This window comes from Mesoplodon mirus, assembly GCF_964341445.2.
Source record: "Mesoplodon mirus genome assembly, chromosome: 2".
NCBI lineage: Eukaryota > Metazoa > Chordata > Mammalia > Artiodactyla > Ziphiidae > Mesoplodon > Mesoplodon mirus.
In genome coordinates, this window is record NC_138977.1 from 84,065,378 (window position 1) to 84,086,460 (window position 21,083).

A 21,083-nucleotide genomic window follows, 5' to 3' on the forward strand; every position below is an offset into this window, starting at 1 on the left:
ACTGACATGGGCTCAAGGCCCAGCGTGGTCACTTCTGACCTTGAGAACCTGGTCTTTCTAAGCCCCTGTTTTCTCATCTGGAAAAACTGAGGATGATGGATTTGTACAGGGTCGTTGCAGGAGTGTAATGCAATAGTACCTGTGAAGTGAGGAGTGCAGCACCCAGCACGTGGTGCACGCCCTGCAGATGCCAGTGTCGTTATTTTTAAGAGAGGCACAGACCGGCGTGTGACGTGCTCCTTCGGCCTAATGAGAGCACGAGAGGGCTGGAAGCCAAGGTCTCAGCCTGAGTTCCCAGCCTGACACTCCACTGTGTCAAACTGAGTAACGACAGTGAACCATGATGAAGGTGACACAGACCAGGGCAAAACGTCTCCTATGGTTGAGACAAAACTTTAGCTCACTTTAGTGTGATGAAAGACAGAAAGAACAAATTCCTGGTATTTTCTTCATAATTGTGGTGTATCACAGAGTGCTTTCTTATAAGTTTAAATTCTTTTCTGTAATGTTTTGTGAAATTTAGTCAATTCAATTAGCTTTCTAACCTTGCTTTTTGGGGGGGCGGGTGGCGGTGAGGAAGAGGACTTGGAAGACATAACTGACTTCATATATGACAGACATATGTCCAGGTCAGTTCCTAACAATGTACTGAACCACAAAGGTAACTGTGGGAGAGCTGACTTTATGTCAAGCTCTGATTTTGACTATATTCTACTGTGTTATTTTTTTCTTTTTCAGTTTAATAATAAACACTATTTGTACCTACCATTTATTGAGTGCTCATTAAGCACCAGATGGCAAGCGACCTGCTTTATCCACAGTATTTTATCCAATTCTTACAACTGGCCATGAGGGAGGCATTATCACTCCCATTGTATAGATGAGGAAATTGAGGCTCAGCAGCTCTAAGCAACTTGGCTAAGGTCACCTGCAGCTTAGCGAAGAAAGATTTGATCTGAATCTGCATCTCTCTGACTGCAAAATTTGTCAGTGACACTGCTAGCTCCATGTTAACAGATAAATACAAGTTTAGCTGCTTATTTCCAACCACTAGCAAAAGACATATTTAAAGTTCACTTGGAAAAGAACATATTTAGGGCATATTTTACCTTTTTCCAAGCACAACTGCTCCTGGGTCTTGAGATTTTGCCTCCAGCTCCTGAACTTCATCCACTAATGTTTTAAAAGCAGTCCTCTTGACACTGCAAAAAAAAAAAAAAAAAAAAAAAAAGGTAGAAGTATTCGTGTGAAAATTTAAGACTTTATGAAACTAGTTTTGATCATGCTGCTGCTAAGTACAACAGTAACCAGTGTACAAGCAATTTTTCCATAGAATCTAAAAAACTACAGTGGGGACTCCCCTGGTGGCGCAGTGGTTAAGAATCTGCCTGCCAATGCAGGGGACACGGGTTCGAGCCCTGGTCTGGGAAGATCCCACATGCCACGGAGCAACTAAGCCTGTGTGCCACAACTACTGAGCCTGCACACTAGAGCCCATGAGCCACAACTACTGAGCTCGTGTGCCACAACTACTGAAGCCCGCAAACCTAAAGTCTGTGCTCCACAATAAGAGAAGCCAACGCAATGAGAAGCCTGTGCACTGCGACGAAGAGTAGCCCCTGCTCGCTGCAACTAGAGAAAGCCCGCACGCAGCAACAAAGACCCAACACAGCCAAAAATAAATAAATAAATTTATTAAAAAAAAAAAAGACTACAGTAATTCTGGGCATTAATATAATTATAGAAACAATAGTCATAAAATAAATGGTTTACATTTATAATATTAAAACTCTCAGTTATTAAATAAGTATCATGTTAACTAACTTTAATGGTATCTTTTTTTGTGGGAAGAGAGGACACTTTAAAACTTATAATCCTTGAGAAAGATTAGTAAAGCTGTAGTTTCTTCTATTCTCTGTTTTATACATGTTTAGAATCAGGCTAGCAAAAATTCCCTTTCACAACTATTGTTCACTAAAAATTTATATATATATGTATTTGGAGGTAAAAGAATTTTTTCTTCTACCTTGAATGGGTTTTTCAGGCTGATTAATAAAAATGTTAATTGAAGCTACCTGCTTTACTTCTGTTCGCTCTTTTAAACTAATTTAGTTTTCTAGTTCATCAATCACTCCTTTCTTCTTTATTTATGTAGAATTAATATTACTAATTCCTATTCTGTAAGCTCTACACTAGAGTTGATGTTACAACTAGAGAAATCTGAGGATTAATATGCATCTGTGTTGTTAATGACATAACTGAGCATTATACTTACACTTTGTATACCACGTCAAGAAGCAAAGATGCCACAGGGATAAATAACAGGCCTGTCCAAAAGACTCCGGAACTGAACAACATGGCTGCCTGAGTAAAAGCATCAGAAATAGTATTACTTTAAAAACCAAGAAATACATCATTCATGTTTAGTTTTTATATGATTTCAAGTAAAATAATTTTAAGAATCTCATTCTGCAAGAAGGTATACAATAACTCTGAATTCAAACTTGTGAAATATTTGGAATTAAAAGCCAAATTTATTAAAACATGCATTTACTACATTTCTTTTTTTCCCTCAAGTAGCTAATACAACAAAGTTTTATCATGTGCCAAATCTTTTCATATTTTTCTGTGAAATTTTTATTACTGTGATCAAAATAATGGAGTAATAAATTTGACCTTCTTTTATAACTTAGAATATAAAAATTTATCTTTTTGAGCAAACTTCAAACATACACTGGATTAAATTCTCTTATAATATAACATGTAAAATCAATCCTAATTAAAAACTACATTTACTATTTCTGGCACATAAAAATTTACTTTTCTAAAATATTGCATGATACTAAAAGATCATCCAGATAAATCACGAATACAGTATAAACAAATTAAGGAATCTATGAAAAATAACAATTTGATATTAGATAGGAATAATATTAATTTTTGTTCAAAGATTTACATAACTTGTTTTGGTGCATCCTGTTATTGCTAAAGTCAAGCCAAATGTTTAGTATGTAAAACCCAAATAAAAATGTATTAAAATAACTTTAAGCATTCCTTTGTATTAAATTCCAAATTGCTATATCAGAGCCTTTGGGGTTGCAAAGAAAATGATTCTATAATAAAAATCAACAAATTCTATTAGTTATTTGCGATTATAATAAAAAAATCCCTTTATAATGTAGATTACTAGAGCTTAAAAGGGATAGTGTCATATAATAAAACCAAAAGGAATATTTTGCTTCACTTCGAGTCTATTTGTTTATCAAGAATAAATTTGCAGTACCTATTTAAATCCATAAACGTATTGTTATAACTCCATTCTGAAGTGGCCAACTAACGCACACACATTTACATCCCACTAAAACTCACGCAAGAAATGTTTTTTTTTAACCAGGTCAGGAATTAAAAATGATTTAGAGTTTAATTCGTATAGGCAGGTTCACAATTACACATAAACAGTCCTAATCAATCAATCCTTATCAAATATAAAGATTACTAATTTTAAGTTGTGTTTCAGATTACCTATTCATTTTGACTCTCATCTGGAGACCAGGAGCTGCTGTTTAAAATTTTTTCTACATTAACACAAGCTTATTGATACAGACTATTGGTAAAAGGATACTCAGGTTTCCCTCTATCTAGGCTGACACAGCTCTGAACACGTTAAAATAAGAATATGCTATTACCCCAAATTTCAGAAAGTAAATGTTGCCACGTGGATTCAATGGAACAGCACCCACATTCTAGATACCACCAAGACGAAAGATATTCACATAAAAGTCATTTTATTTTATAAGCAAAACATGATCTTCGACATGCTTGCTGACATCCTCAATAGTGAAAACCAACAATAACTGTGTAATAGGAAATGTCCATCAAGTCAGTGGGTTTTGTTTAGTTGGAAGGAAGCTTTTGAGTTAGGTAATGACTGCAAAATGGCACATTTCTTTTTCCTTCTACGGGAAAAAGGTAAGATGAGATTCTAAGCCATGTAACTGAAAATACCTCTTTTACTTGGCTTAATTTTATAATCTCTTTTAATTTGGGGGCAAGAGAAGAAAGATTTATTCTTGTCTTTGCCACCCTGTATTAAATGTCCACTGGTGGGGATGGAGGCCGCTAATTCTGACCATTGTAATGTTAACTATGACGGGGAGACTGGCGCCCACTATTCAGTCCACCAGCCTTTGGCTTTGCAAATGAACGCCATGAATTGAAGGGAAAGAAGTTTTTCTGCGTCATATCTGAAAGCCTGTCAGATTTTTTTTTTCTTTTGCAGAGTTAATCCAAACCTAAAAGATTTAAAGCCGACATTCGCATTAAAGACAGAGAGCCTCTTTGTATTTTTTGGATGAAGGGGGGGGGATATAAAATCCCACAGAGGTATTTCCTTCCTTTCTGTACAAGAAAGCTCCCCCTCACTCTGTAGAGACCATTTTTGTCTCTAACTTTTCACATCTCTCCACTCGCAGGCAGGTCAGCTGGGAAAGGACGCCCGATCCCGCAGACAATGGGGGGGAACAGGAGCAGCCTGTTCGGGGCCGGGCTCGCGCTCCCTCCGAGAGCGGCTGGCAAGTCGCTCCTAACATGGGAGACTGGGGGGCCACGCCAAGCAGCCCCGACGCCCCTCCCTCGAGGCCCTTTGAAACCAAATGGAATCTGCCACAAAAGTGCCTCCCGGGGGACTTGAGAAAGGATCAGCCCAGGGAGCTGCAAAGCCAGTACACTTGAGGGCACAGGTCCTGCTCCGGGAACAAACAATTGCTTGTCTGCAGAGTGATGCTGTCTCAGCATCGGGCCACGCGGGCTTAAAAAATGAACCATCAGTGCCTGAAAACGCAAGCTGCGGCAGAGGAATGAGGAATTGTTTTGAAATTTCCCTGTGAACTTGCAGAGAAAAAACGTTTGAGAAAATCCTAGCTCATGTGAAGTTAGCTAAGCCGAGGGGTTTGAGCAGATAAGAGGGCTTACCTTCTGACCCACAGTGAGGTGACCCCTTGGTGCCCACTTTCCCACAGAGAGGAACACTTACTTTTTCACCTGCAGTGTCTCCCATGTTCAGTCTTGGAGGAGAGAATTTCGATGTGCTACCTGCCTACAAACTTTCAGCAATGCACTTCTTAAGTCTGTCCCTCCTTTTACCCTATAAATGTCCAAGTGGAGAACTAGGATGCTGATTCTTGGCTTAAGTACAGACACTATCTAAATAAGAAGGCTCCTTGGGGAGTCCTAAAACTATATCCGCGGACCCCAACTAGAGCAGGGCTGGGGATAAACAGCCCTGGAAGTGGTGGTGGCTCTGCCTGTCCCAGCTCTCAGAGATGGAGGGAGTAACTTAGGGGTCTCTGCTTCCTCAGCTGTAAAGTGGATTGTAAGAATTAAACCAATAATGTTTATAAAGTGGCTGCTTTTATTACTACCACTGATTATTAACAAATGTTCCTTTCTTCATTTTAATTTTCAAATTCCTTTAACACTCTAGTCTTGTGTTCTTTTCAGTAATCTCTCCCATGAGCTTCAAGGAAGGAAATTTTTATCACAACATCAAATTAAGTGTAAGTTTATAAATGTCATGGTTTTCATCACATTAACATCACAGTATATACTCATCTCAAGACTGAAACTGGCCGAGTAACTGAACCCTAATAAATTGCCATTCATCTCAATTTGCTAATGTAGGAAATGGAGATAAAATTTTTTTCATAAAAAATCATATAAAAAAGATTGTATGGGCACAATATATTAATTTGGAAGGGTAAATTCAGAAAACAGTGCTGTAAAACTTGGTTAGTTTCTTCTGTCGGGGGGGAGGGCAGCAAGATAAATTAATATAAATAATATAAATACCAGAGGAGTTATGAGTTAATGTTAATAACAACAACAACAACAAAAAAACCAAGAAGTGATTATTAAGTGTCTAGATAAAACTTTATAAAAGGACTTTCTAAGCTAAAAACAGTGGAAAAAAAACTATAAAAAGAAATGCTTTAAAGAACTGATCCATGAAAATGGAGAAGTTCCACGTGTTCAAAAAGAACTAAAAAAATATGATACATAAGAACTTGGGAAAATGGCTGCCATAAGTATATGAAACTCTGCACTAAAACCTGATTATAAAAATAGACCACTTATCTTCATAAGCATAGCTAAGATTCCAATAGATAGGCAAAAGACCTGAGAAGGTATTCACAAAAGAAGCAGCAAGTAATCAATAACATGGAAAAATGCTGGGCCTCTCTGTAGTCACAGAAACATTACCAAATTAGATCAGATTTAAACAATTCATAATCACACTTGGGGGAGTAGGGAGGTATGGTGAAACAGGTATGTGTAGTAATTTACATTCCTATCAGCAATGTACTCGCCTTTGGGAAAGGTAATTGACATGTGCATCAAGAACACAAATATTCATTCCCGTTAATTTGATAATTCAACTTCTGGGACTATGTGTTGAAATTTGGTACAGCTTTTACATATAGGTTAATATCCTATGAAACTGTTCTGTGGTCACTAGTCCTGAAAGCGCTCTCTCCAAAAGCCTGTCATGGCCCAATACTTAGTAAAGGTATAAACAAACCACAGCATACCCCTCCTGGAGAGTCACAGGGCAGAGTAGCGTATTTAAGGCTTTGAGAAATCACAGTAAAGAACCTACTGAATAGTTTTTAAACCAAGGTTTCCAAAATACATTTATCGACCATGGAACACTTTTTCCTATATACTGCTTTCTAACATCCCAAGGAACTAATTTTGCGGAATGCAAATATTCATTGTGCATTTTTTAAAAATAGTAAAACACCAGTGAAAACCAACAGGAAAAACTATGTGGCTGGTTAAATAAATGTACGTCTATATGAGATAATATTGTCCAAGCTATTAAAGATGCTGTTCAAAGAGTGTAATTATTAGGAAGCTGATTGTTTGGACAAGTCCTGAATAAAGGGAAAGGTAGACTATCCTGGCATTCTCTCAGGAGCCTCCTGTTATCATATACACACACTCCCTGGGAAGGTTGGAGGTTTCTATTATCTACATGGGGATCAGTCATGGTCTCTCCCTGTGGCTTAGATCTCTTGCCTGTGCTTCAAACACAGACCAGCCAGCTCTGAACTTGAATGTCAAAGAGGCACTTCAAACTTAATACATTCCCCAACTGAACACACACTGTCTTCCTCCCAGACCTGCTCTTTCTTTGTGCAATCTCTTCAGGGAATGGCTTCATCACCACCTGCCTGAGACAGAAGCTGGGCTCTATTCTTTTTTTTTTTTTTTTGCAGTATGCGGGCCTCTCACTGCTGTGGCCTCTCCCGTTGAGGAGCACAGGCTCCAGATGCGCAGGCTCAGCGGCCATGGCTCACGGGCCCAGCCGCTCTGCGGCATGTGGGATCTTCCCGGACCAGGGCACGAACCCGTGTCCCCTGCACCATCAGGCAGACTCTCAACCACTGCGCCACCAGGGAAGCCCTGGGCTCTATTCTTGAACCGTCTCTTGATACTATATCTGCTTTATCACCAGGTTCTGTTGTGCTTTAGTATCTTCAGACCTATCTACTTCTCGCTCACCCTGCTGCCATTATCCAGTCCAAAACTTGCCTGTCCTCCTAATAGCCTCATGCGTGGATTTGCTGACTCCTTTCTTGCTCTGCTTCTAGCCAGTCCCCCCACTGCAGCCAGAGCCACAGTGCAAATTAGCTTTGAGCAGTTCTTGGATTAAACCCTTTCAACGGCTTTATACCATCCTCAGGATGGAGTACAAAAATCCTTAATATGATTTCATGACCTTTCCTACCTGACTTCTGATTACATCTCCTACATCATCTCTCAAGCCAGCCCTCATCTCTAGCTTCACAAAGTGTTTCAGATTTTGGAATCTGCCCAAGCTTACTCTCATCCTTGGACCTGTATCTGTGATTCCTGCTTGCTCTTCAGTTTCCACATCAGATGTCACTTCTTTCCTTAGACTTGGGTTAGCTGACCCTACTTTGTGCTTCCACTTTGGTGGTAACTATTACCCATTTTCTAGTTACAGACTATGATCCCTGTAAGAGGAAGAAATATATCTTGATGAATTCTTACAACCCAAGTGCTTAACCACCAGCCAGGTGTTCAATAAATAATTGTTGAATAAATAAGTTCTTACAACCTAGTGTTTAGAGAGATTAAAGGTCAAAAAACACCAGAGCCTTGGGACTATATTCCTGAGATGTTGTTTGGCTTTCTTATGCTCTGGCATGGAGTTATTCTGGGAGCAGTTATAACTAGATATTTATGTGATTTGGGGAGACGGGAGAAGGGCTTGATTCAGCTCCCTAACCATCCTTTTCCAATAGAGGTCATTTTATCTGTTACAAAGGCTGAGTGACATGCATTAAAAGCTAAGTATGTTAAATTATCTTCCCCATCCCCCTTTTGAATCAACAGAAATATTTTGGCGAATCCAGGGAAAGTATGATAACTAAAAGTAACAATTTTTTTTGGGGGGGAAGGAAGGGATGTAGAATGGGCAGGAAGAGAAGGAAGGTCTCATACCGGCATTAATGAAGACTTTTCTTAACTACACAACGTGACTATTTTGCTACATTAAATAAAAAGAATATAAAACCCCAGTCTTCCCTGTCTTGGCAAATATAAACTTTATTCTTCCAGCTGCTCTGCCCAAAAAACTTGCTTTTCCTCCTTTTCTCTCAGACCACACTTCCAATCCATTGGTAAATCTGATCTGCTCTATTTAAAAAAAAATCCACATATGAATGTTTATAGCAGTATTATTCACAATAACCAAAAGGTGGAAACATCAGCAGATGAATGGATTAAAAAAATGTGGCTTATACATATCATGTGCTATCATTCAGCCTTAAAAAGGAATGAGATTCTGGAGCATGCTACAAATAGATGAACCCTGAAGACGTTACGCTAAGTGAAATAAGCCAGATACTAAAGGACAAATATTATATGATTCCACTTACAAGGGGTACCTAGAGTAATCAAGTTCAGAGACAGAAAGTAGAATAGTGGCTGCCAGGGGTTGGGGGGAAGCAGTAACGGGGAGTTATTGTTTGATGGGTCTAGAGTATCAGGTGGGGAAGATGAAAAAGTTCTGGACGTGGATGGTGGTGACAGCTGCACAACACTGTGAATGCGCTTAATACCACTGAACAGTACACTTAAAAATGGTTAAAATGATAAACAGTAAGTCATATATAAGAGATGTAAGAGATTCTGGGGCTTCCCTGGTGGCGCAGTGGTTGAGAGTCCGCCTGCCGATGCAGGGGACACGGGTTTGTGCCCTGGTCCGGGAGGATCCCACATGCCGCGGAGCGGCTGGGCCCGTGAGCCATGGCCGCTGAGCCTGCGCGTCCGGAGCCTGTGCTCCGCAACGGGAGAGGCCACAACAGTGAGAGGCCCGCGTACAGCAAAAAATGCAAAAAAAAATAAAAATAAAAAAAAAAAATAAAGCAATTCTAAGGGCAAAACTCCCTTCTCCTTAAATCCAGAGTCTACCCACTTCACAGCCCCTCCCCCGTGGCTCATGCTCTGCCACCTCTCTCTGGATTCCCCCCCACGGCCTTTTCATGTGTGCCTTTCCTCCTGTTCCCATAGCAATCTATCCTCAACACAGCACCCAGAGCAATCATTTAAAAAGTAAGCCTGTGACTGCGCTCGACCCTCCAGGGACTCGGGAGTCTAAGCGCATCTTTACAATTGTCCCTTGGCCAGGGATGCTCTGCCCCATCCCTGTAGCTCTTTTACTACTCGCTCCCTCCCACCCTCGTTCTGCTTCTGCACTCTGGCCTCCTCAGTGTCTCAGCACTTGGCCATCTCTCCTGCCTGCAATTCTCTTCCTGCAGGTGGCCTCAGGGCTTCCTCATCCCACTTCCGGTCACATTCCGGTCACTTCCGGTCACTGCTCAAAGGTCACATTTGCAGTGATCTCCCACAGCCACTGCACCTAAAGCAGCACCACACGGCCACTGCAGTACTTTTCAGCCTTCCTCCTGCACTACAGTGCTCCACAGCACTTACCATCCCCATGCTCCAGAATATACTTTTGTTTTTCTCTCTTTCTTCTCAAGAATATACGCTCCCGAGGGCAGGCCTTTTCTCTTTTGTTCACTGCTGTATCTCCAGAACCTAGACTAGTCCTTTGATATATATTTGTCAAAAGAATAAATTATCTAATCAAAGATAAGTACACAAATTAAGGGTAGAAAAAGACGGGACTCATATGTTTACAGGGATTACCTTTGGGTAGTGAAGCTGTTGTTTTTTTCCTCTCTTTTTGCAGAAGTTTATTTAATGACTGTAAGTTAATCATATAATTGAAAACTTTTTTTTAGCACAGGCTCCGGATGCGCAGGCTCAGCGGCCATGGCTCACGGGCCCAGCCGCTCCGCAGCATGTGGGATCTTCCCGGACCGGGGCACGAACCCGTGTCCCCTGCATTGGCAGGCGGACTCTCAACCACTGCGCCACCAGGGCCCGAAAACTTATTATGAATTTTATTAAAAAAGCAAAAACATCAATTTTTACTGATATGGGAGGTATTCAGAGGAAGAGGCCAAGGCTTCAGCTAGCCAGATGAGGGAGGGTGCATTGTCTATGACCCATTTCCTACTCCCGGTTCACCAGCTGAATCAGAAAGTGAAGAATAAGAATTTAGGGAAATACTGTGTGTGGACACATGTTTGACACCATGGACATTGCAGAGTCGGGAGGCATCTGAGGGGACATATACTCAATGGTATCTGTCTAAACGGTACAACTAAACAGTTATAATAAAGCTGCCCTTTTCAGTCACACTCTAACCTTTTTCTGCACTTAGAATTATTTTCCTAGGTTACATCACAATCACAAGGAGAAGATGTATTTTTTTTTTCTTTTCTCCCAAACAGTTCTCTAATGGAAAGAAGTGATGATTTAATAGTGATCCTCTTATTCAGAGACATGGTATGTTTATTTATTCAACTCATTTAAAAAATATTCTCTCATTTTTGTCAAATTTTCCAGTTTTTTTTCCCATTAACCATACACACATCTGGCTAAAGTCTCTCTTTGTTGTTGTGAATGAGACCTTTCAAATTTTTTGGGTAGGAGGGCTATTTATCTTTGAGATTTAGGGTTTTTCCAAGGGAGTTAGCAAGTTTTGGAGAAAACTCCAAAAGCTTATATTACATATAGCTTGTATATCCTATTATGTGCTTCTTAGGATTTGGTTGGGTATGGTGTCCAAGAGTTTAATTAAATCTGAGTTTAATTGTTCTTTCTGGCTCTGGCTTCTTTGAAACATCCTGGTAGAGCAACTCTTCAGAGATGATCTGTACTGTGATGTGGTTTTGTGACCCTCAGAACCCACAACTCCCACTTTTCTTTTGTTTCAGAGCCATCTACCAAGTTATGAGACCATTTAACTTCTCTTGCTTCCTCCTATGTTTCAGTTAACCCTTCTGGTCTCCTCTGGAAGCACATTCTTCATGAAATCATTTTCATCAAAAGAAAAAAAAATCAGTGCTCAACTTCAGGTATGCAGGTATTGTTTCTTTTCATACAAACTTTCTGGATCTTTCCCACCAAGTTGTGGCTCTTCCCTCCCTACTGCTCCTCAATGCTTCGTCTTTGCTGTATCAGCTGAATGTTTCTTTGGAAAAGGTAGACTCTCTTGCTGTATTTCACTTTCAGTCCCATCTCATCCCACTGCAGTTACCCACATGGTATCTCCTCCTCCAGCTCCCTTTCTCAGGGGACTGGGGAGGCTGACTCACTGAGCCTGAGATAAAATGATACTCTTTAGTACCCTGAAAGCTGAAACCCACAAGGTTAACATCTATATTTTAATGGCGAAATATCAATATTATATACACAGAATGCTTTTAACTGCATCGAAATTGTGCCTTCTCCTGGCAACACTGCCACTGATGTATGGAAACGACATCAGATGATCAAAATCAACTCTGCTTTCAGATAATATATTATTGTGTTATTTGAATGTAAACTTGCAAAGGTTTCTTAAAGTGTCTTTGTGACCAAAGCCTGGGAAACACCATGGCGTGACAGAGATTTCCAAGCTGTGGGAGCCTTCCTCAGAAATTTAACCCTTTCTGTCTGAATTTGTTATGGTACCTGGGCATGGAGTTGAACTCAGAGGTACATAAGCATAACTGGGTCAACACTAAGTGGTGAACATTGTACTTCGCACTTTAACCAGAGAGAAATTTCAAGCTCATGCGAACTTTGGCTTGAAGAGGTGAACTTCCACTGAAAGTCTTCACTGGCTACACATCTTGGGTAGTGAGGCTCAAAACGTCCCTTGGATAAAACCCAAAGACAGAGGAATACCCATGCCAAGTTCTATGGTCTGGAGCTTATCACTGAGAAAGGTCTTTGATGTCTTATTTTAGCTCAACAGAATTCTTGCAAATTTTCAATTATATTATGTGATACATATTCATGCCAAAATATAAAAAATGTTCTTCATCACTCACTAGCTTAGTACTAGCATTTATATATCATGTTCTCTGACCTGAATCTGTATTCTATGGCCTCAGGTACCTTCTGGAATACTATGTATTTCATAAGGAATTGCAATCTGCCACGGCTTAATGTAATGATGTAAATACATTCGGGTAACTTTCTGTGACCTGGTCTTGGCTACACTTTTCAGTTCCAGCTCCCTCAGGAACCCCAACTTCCTTCTTTGCTTGGGCTGCTCTCTAGCTGGAAGGCCCTTCTTTCTCTTGGCTTCCTGCACAGTGTGGGGAACAGCAGTACCAAGAAACCTTTCTAAACTCTCTGAACTGTAGCCTGGGAGTCGAGTGCCCTCTCCTCTGCTAGCCCCTCCCTGCGAGTCCTGATCAAAATAACTAGCGTCTTACATTCTAATGATCTGTTGATCTGTTGGTTTACTCACAACTCAAGCTCCTCAGAAGGACTCTCTTTTTTCAACTTTTGATCCACTGACACCCAGTATAGGTCCTGACACAAGGCACTACATAAATCTCAGTTGAATTGAGCTAAATTGGACTCTTCTATGGGATGAATTATTACTTTCTCCATAAAAATAGATAGAGCAGAACACCCAGAAAATAACTAAGGAGAAGGGTGTTTTGGATAAACCCCAATATGTTTGCAATTATACCAGAAGCTCTTGATTACTCAAAGAAAACCCTTGGCTTGGATTATCCCAAACAAACAAACAAAAGTCTTAGAAAATATGCAAATTGTTCCAAACAAAGAAAATCTTAGAAAATATGCAAATCAGATGCCAGTTCACAGCGTTTATGTGCTTTTTTTCCCCTTGGACATTCCTGGGTGGTGGTGAGGAAATGAAGGAGGCGTGATCACCCTGCGGGACTAAGAAACAATATTCAATCTAGTTGAATGATGCAAAAAACAACCTTTGCATCTCCACCCTCTGGAAATAAATGATTAAAAAAGATGTTCAGAGGAAAAGGAGGAAGAGCTAGTTGGGACCTAGATCAATCAGAAGCTAACTTTTTTTTTTTTTTTTTTTTTTTTTGCAGTACGCGGGCCTCTCACTGTTGTGGCCTCTCCCGTTGCGGAGCACAGGCTCCGGACGCGCAGGCTCCGAACGCGCAGGCTCAGCGGCCATGGCTCATGGGCCCAGCCGCTCCGTGGCATGTGGGATCTTCCCGGACCGGGGCACGAACCCGTGTCCCCTGCATGGGCAGGCGGACTTTCAACCACTGCGCCACTAGGGAAGCCCACTTTTTTTTTTAAAGTAAAATTTGACTGTGTATCAATATATACTGAGAATTGAACATGCAAAATAGTCCTTCTAAAAAGGAATCAAGAGCACTAGAAAATGTATGGCTCTGAAACTTTATTTTCTAGGGATATAGTTCCCAGAATAGTAAAAGTAATTAAGAACAGAATTTGTTTTGCTTTGCTTTATTTTAATCTTCTTTATTGTGCTATTTAAAAAACTTAAAAGTACCAGAAAAATGAGGACAAAATTAGTAACAAAATATTCTTTTTATGAGAATTATAATTTTAAAATGTTCTGATGTTACTGGAGAAGTTGTATAAGATAGAGCACCTTATCTCAATGCTCAATATGTTTACTTGTTATATCATTCTTACAAGTTTTTATAATTTTGTGATGGCTCCGTATTTTATCTTAAAAACCATCTCATAAAGCATCAATTCTTTGATTACTAGTAATTCAACCTGTGAAACATAATGACCTATATTTCAGATTGTAGGAAGTTTTTTTCTTTAAAAAATTTATTTTCTTGCTTGAGATATAATTGACGTATAACATTACATAAATTTAAGGTGTGCAATGTGTTGATGTGATATATTTATATATTGCAAAATGATTACCACTGTAATATTAACTAACACCTCCATTCCGTCATCTAATTACCATCTGTTTTAGGAAATTATATTTTAAAAACTCAAAACTTCAAAAACAATTTACCTATGGAAAGACATATAAAAGCTAAATATATGGCTGAGTAATATTCCATTGTGTATATGTGCCACATATAGCTGATTCACTTCATTGTACGGCAGAAACTAACACAACATTGTAAAGGAATTATACTCCAATAAAGATGTTAAAAAAAAAACCTAACATATGGCTTATGTAGAAAATTTATTGACTTTCATGGCAGAGACTTCTAGTTGCCTCCCAATATATCTCCTCTCCCCTTCTTAGATGCAACCACTTGAATCTTGGCTGAACACCTTCTCCTCTAGCTCAGACTATGTTCCTCTGGCTCTCTTATTGCAGTTAGGTATGGCCATGTGACTAGCTTTTGGCTAATGAGAGCTAAGAGGAAATGTGGTGGGCATTGTCTAGGAAAGAACTTCAAAGAGAAAGGGTTAATCCTTCTTTCCTTTCTTGTTGGCTGGAATGTTGATAAAATGGCTAGAGCTTAAGCAGCCATTCTGGACTATGAAGAGGGACATGAAAGTTGACAGTGCAGCAAGATAGAAGAAATCTGGTCCTGGATGACTGTGCAGCTGCCATACCAGTCTGGAACTACCTGACACCACTGGACTTTTTTTCATATGAGAGAGAAATGTTTCTATCTTGTTTAATCCACAGTTACTTCTTTTTTTAACATAAAAAAATATGCCATAAAATAACTTGCTTTGCATGATACATGCTAGGGAGCCTTAGTGATAACTTGGAACCAAGCAGCTTTTGACCTCATTGATGATCTCTTTTCCTTACCATATCATGGAATGCAAGAATTGTGTCCAATTATGAGCTTTATAGAAGTAGATGGCACAGTGACATTCATGGTTTCTTTTATGAGCATTTTTGATTGCTCCCTGGCACGCAACTCAAAAACAAGCTGTACTGGTCTTATGAGCCAGAGAGCTGAGCTTATAGGGGTTATATGCTTTCTGCCCATCTCACTGGCTCCATCTCATAGCACTCTTTCCCACTCTCTCTGCTCCAGCTACACTGACATTTTAGTCTTTGAATCTACCAGGCTCATTCCTGCCTCAGAGCTTGGGCACGGGCTGTTCCTTCAGCCCTAAAATGTTCTTCTTCACATGGAGGTATCTCAATATCATTTGAGTTTCCGCTTAATCATCTGTTCTCCAAAAACACCTTCCTGGAGCAGCCATTACAGTCCTGTCCCTTACTATATCATCCTGTTTTCTTCCTATCACTTTGTGAAATTATCTTTAGTCGTTCAACATTTAGTCATTTGTTAACAGACTTAGTGACTGTTTCTCCCTCTCCTTGCTTCTCTCAACCTGAACGCTAATGGGTATCTTGTCTAATTAACCCATTACCTTGACACAGTGCCTAGAACCGATTAAGCACTCGATAAATAATTACGCAATGAATGAACGCGAGAATGCACTGACTCTAGAGAACAGCCAAAGTTCTGCCGTACTAAGAGCAGCTTTGCTCAGCTTTCCATGCCTTGCTCACTGTCATGGCACATGGGGTGCACCACATCATCCCTCATATTTATGACGTCAACAGCTCATCAATAAAAAAATGAGATCCTTAAGGGAAATGACCAATTCTGTTCACCCTCTGCATCCTCCACTGCCTAACAAAGAGCCTGTAACACACATACACTACAGACTCAATATATATTTGCTCTGTATTGTAGGAAAGGGTGCTGTGTCTACAAAAAGCAATGCCAGCTCTCACAGTGACTCTACAGAGAGCTTTAACTTTAAAATGTGTGCCAATGTCCTGATTTGCCATTACATTTGTCACATCCATGTCTCTCTTTGCTTCTCAGTGTTTCTACAAGGCTTCTCTCTACAAAATGGGCTTGGAAGTGGCTACGCAGCCAGCTTCTTTAAGACCCGTGATGGTGTGCCTGTCTCATTCACCATCAGGGCCCTGACCAATGGCATGTTTTACTGGATGGGATCCCAACTGTTGGCTCATTGAAGAGCATCTGACAGAGTTTAGGGTTCTTGTTCCCTCCAGGCTACTGGGCTAAACCCAGTAATCTTGCATGAAACTCCTTCATATCATAACACTGCTCCACCCTATCCGCAAGGCCTGGTCTTGTGACCAATAAATTATTACATGCTATCTAGGTAATTAAAAGCTGAGAGATGAATAAGGACTATTTTAAACCAGGAAATTCCTCATATGCAAAGTAATTCATTATGCTGGTAAAATGGGCAACAGCACAACTTAGGAAAATCGTATCACTAATGTGGTTTATTAATACCTTTCCTACAGGGGTGACACTAAAGGGTTCAACAAAGATTTTTATTGTTTTTCAGAGAGACTTTACTAACCTCAATCAAGAGATCTGAAATTCTGTAAAACACATGCTCGTTCCCTAACTTCAATTTCCTTCAGTAGTTTTATAGATCCCCCAGGCCAGGGAGAGCAGAACCAGATGCGCTTGGGAAGACTTTACAGTGTGTGTCTGCAATGCCGCGATACATTGAAAAGTTCTGCCGATACTAAGCTTCTGGTATAAATCGTGATATGGAATGATCCTTAATGTAGCGTGCTTTTTACTTTGTAATCTGGTATACTAATCATAGTGCCTAAAATATTTTCTTCTGGAAATTCAAAAAATACCCAGTAACATCATCTAGACAAGTCGAAAAAGCAGGCCAGCATATGTTTATATAACATAGCACTTCTCCCCAGGGCCTACCTTGCCCCATAAATTGTGGTACTGGTGTGAAAAAATACAAGTCAGGTCTGAAGGGAAAAAAAAAAGGCCTCCTCTTAAATCACAACCATATTTGTGAGAGGAAAGGAAGACAGAGACAAATTTAAAGTTGCCGTCAAGCTTGTCACGCTGTTTTCTTTTTATTTTCCTTTCCTAAATAATTTCTTATTGTCGCATTTTCCACCTTTATAGAATCCACTCTCCCCCTACCCTGATGTCATAATTCTTTTTAATTGTTTAATAGTTCAGTCATTTGTGGTACTGGGATACTTGTTAATCATTATCATTTGAATCATTATTAGGGGCAGAGATGTAGCATTACTGTAGTGGGAACAAAACTATGGGAAGGAATGTTTCCCAAATGGCAACACCCTGCCCACCAACTGAGAACAGCCTTCCCTGGCTGTGTCTGGAGAGACTGCAGTCTGCCCTAAATGCTCAGATATCTGGGGGATGGATTTCTGGTAACTTCAGGCATGCAGAATGTGCTGAAGGAAGGGGGAAAGAAACGATGCCTGGTCAGTGATACAGGCAGCTGAGCACAGCTGAAGATGGAAATATGACATGCAGATAACGGATGGCTTAGTTTACCAACCAGATGGAAGTAAGTACTTAGATTGGGGCACTGACACTAAAAGGAATTTATACCTTAGAAGTTGATAAGGCTGGGAGAAAAATGCAGAGGAATGAAAAGGTGAGAGAAGAAATGTAAAAGCAACAGAGAACAGTGGGTATGGTGGTTAAGGGAAAAGACTGGCTGGGTTCCAACAGCAGCTCAGATACTTACAAGCTGTGTGACCTTGGGAAAATTATTTAAACACTCTGTGTCAGTGAAATGCGTAATAGGAACTATCTCACAGTGTTGTGTTAAATGCTCAGTGTTAAATGACTGAAGACGTGAAAAGTACTTACGACAGTGACTGACCCTCAGTAAATGAGGCCCTGCTATCATTTGAGTGGCAACTGTACAGTCTCTGATGATGTGGTTTTCAATTTCATATATATATGTATATATATAGTCATCATTGCCAGATTTAATATGAGATGTTAATTGTTCGATCCAATTTTCCTTCCCGGATAAGTTTTTCTTTCCTATCTCTGTCGGTTTTGAAAACATAATACCAGAAGAGGAGAGGCCCAATTCCAAACAGAGTTCCTAAAAGTGAAGAGCTCTTGGGAGTAGGTCTGAAATTGGGATAGATATTTGCTGACCTTGCATAGTCATAGATCTCCAACAAGTCAAGGCAGGATCTTCAATGACCCCATGACAGCTGGAGTCATTGTACTGAAGCAGGTACTCCCGTTTAAGCCGGGATCTTATGGCCAGCCACTCCGCTTGTGCCTTCCGGGTTTCCATATATATATATATACACACACACACATTTAAAAAAAAAAATGAGCTGGGTATTACATATGCTGATATTGCTATTAAGAGGATATGAGAGGCCAGGATACAAAGTGAGGCAGAATTTCTATAAGTGTGTTGAGGGAGTTAGGTGGGTGTTAAGAAGAGAGAATTAAAAATCTTGGCACTTTTAAAAAGAGATGGGAATGCTTTTATATCTGGCTAACTGAGGGAAATTGATCATGGCCCTGGGTATCCTGGGAAATAGCAGATAAATCAGGGAAATCAATGGAATGCAAGGAAAATGCCTGCAAGAAGAAAAGAAACATTCCCATCTGAGAGAAAGGAATAGGAATGGGCCCTGAAGAGAAGGTATTTAGTTACTCAAGATGTGAGAGCAACCAATGGGATTTGAGAAGAAAACCTGGGATGAATTCTCTGGGTCACCTGTTATTGCTCTGCTTATCACAAAGGTTTGTGATATGGATTTAAATGAAACAAAGGATGCCTGGTGCACAATAAATATTGGTTCCCTTCCCTCCCCCTCGTGGTGAGCAAGGATTTTCTTTCAACATATTGAGAGAAATGGCTCTGTCTTCAGATGGGGGCTACAAAGACAAATCAAGGACATAAATTGGAAATGACTGTAAAATCCTGATCTATGTATGAATATGCGCCCAAGCTGAATATAGAAGCATGAGATCCATACCTGTAAGTTGCCTAACTTGTGTATAATTTGCACCCTGAGTTCCAGTTAACATTAACTAGAGCAGAACAGTCTGTGCCCTTCAACATTTAAGATACTCCTCTGGAGAGAACACAGTGAAGAGAAGTCCACAGAAAATCTGAATCCTAGGAGTTGGAAGCAACTTCGCAGGTGCAGATGAACAAGGCACTGCTGAGTAGCACTACTGCCCGATACTGGGGCTGGTTACATGAGGCCAGCATTCTGTTCTGCTGCTGGAAAGTGCCACGTTGGGGAAATCTCTGGATGTTAGCAAGATGTTCTTATCTGAGCTGAACTCTGCCTCTGTGTCACCTCTACTCTATCATTTCTCATGTGTTTGTGCAAAACAAGACGCAGACGTAGAGAATGGACTTGAGGACGTGGGGAGGGGGAAGGGTAAGCTGTGACAAAGCGAGAGAGTGGCATGGACATATATACAGTACCAAAGGTAAGGTAGATAGCTAGTGGGAAGCAGCCGCATAGCACAGGGAGATCAGCTCGGTGCTTTGTGACCACCTAGAGGGGTGGGATAGGGAGGGTGGGAGGGAGGGAGATGCAAGCGGGAAGAGATATGGGGATATATGTATATGTATAACTGATTCACTTTGTTGTATAGCAGAAACTAACACACCATTGTAAAGCAATTATACTCCAATAAAGATGTTAAAAAAAAACCCCAACAACAACAAGCAAGGAAAACAAACTTACTTCACGATCCTTTACTTAACCTTTATGGGGCACTAGGAGCCTGAGGCCATAATTGTCAGAGCCACCAGTAAAGACACGAAGGGGCAGTGGACACGTGAGGAGGAGGGTGAGCATTCTGGCACAGCGGCCAGGGTGTAGAGGATGGAGGGAGGAAGACCAGGACCACCGACATGTCCAAAGGGGGAAGAGACGTGGGGGAACCAGTGCTGTCAGGAAAAAGAAAACAGAGATTCCCTCGTCCACACAAATCCTTGAAATACCTGCAACGAGGGGCAGTCCCTTCAGACTTCTGATTTCCAGATTATACACCGCAGAATCCTTTGAATAACTATGATCAGAGAAGCAGCACTGGGCAGTGTATAAGGTAGCTGACCCCGGGACCATACAGCTAAGTCAAAGCGTACCTCTGTCACTTAGTACCAGTGGGGTATCAGATGAGGTACTTAACTTCTCTATGCCTCTGTTTTCTCACCTGTAAAGCAGGTATGGTAACAAGTTTGCTGGGAGGATACAGTGAGCTGAGGACAAGCACGTCCTGAAGGTCACGGCCAACACGATGGCATCCACCTTGACTTCTTTTCCTCTCACTCCTCACGTCCAATCTGTCAGCAAATCCTATTAATGCTACCTTCAAACTAGATTCAGACTCTGACCACTTTCACCACTGCCGCCCTCCTGGCCCAAGCCACCATTACCTCTGGCCTGGGTTACTGCAATAATGTCCTAAGTGGTTCATAACACAGCAGTCATAGTCCTGCTGTGAAAACATGTCAGATCATGACACCCCTCTCTCAAGCCCCTCCAATGGCTCTTTATTTGACCGTGAGTAAAAGCCACAAGGCGCTATGGGAAACAATGGAAATCATGGTTCTCGGTTTCTCTTGCCTGCTGTGTTCTCTACAGTGCTTACATTGGTCTATATATTTCACTTAATTATTTTATTTGCCTGTCTCCTTTCAGTAGAAAAGTTGAGAAGGTCATGGATTTTTGTTTATTTATTCACTAATGAATCCACAGTGCCTGACCCACAGAAGAATCTCAACAAATAATTGTTAAATCGATTGAATGAATGCACATCAAGTACTTAAAGTGTTCAATATACCTTAGGTATTTTTGGTGTTATTTTTCCCAGATCTTGGTTTCTTTTTGAAGAACTTCTCTA

At 40.5% G+C, this 21,083-nt stretch overlaps 1 protein-coding gene across 4 annotated transcripts in view; it reads right to left on the reverse strand.

The window, feature by feature from the left end:
* The window catches only part of ATP8A1 (ATPase phospholipid transporting 8A1), a 242,792-nt gene that overhangs the window by 8,688 nt on the left and 213,021 nt on the right, over positions 1 to 21,083 (reverse strand). For all 4 annotated transcript variants that reach the window (XM_082611029.1, XM_082611027.1, XM_082611028.1 and 1 more), the window contains 2 exons: positions 2,276 to 2,364; positions 1,110 to 1,202 (listed from right to left, as the gene is read on the reverse strand). In XM_082611029.1, coding sequence (XP_082467155.1) covers positions 1,110 to 1,202; positions 2,276 to 2,364 — 182 coding nt within the window. The remainder of the gene's footprint in view (positions 1 to 1,109; positions 1,203 to 2,275; positions 2,365 to 21,083) is intronic.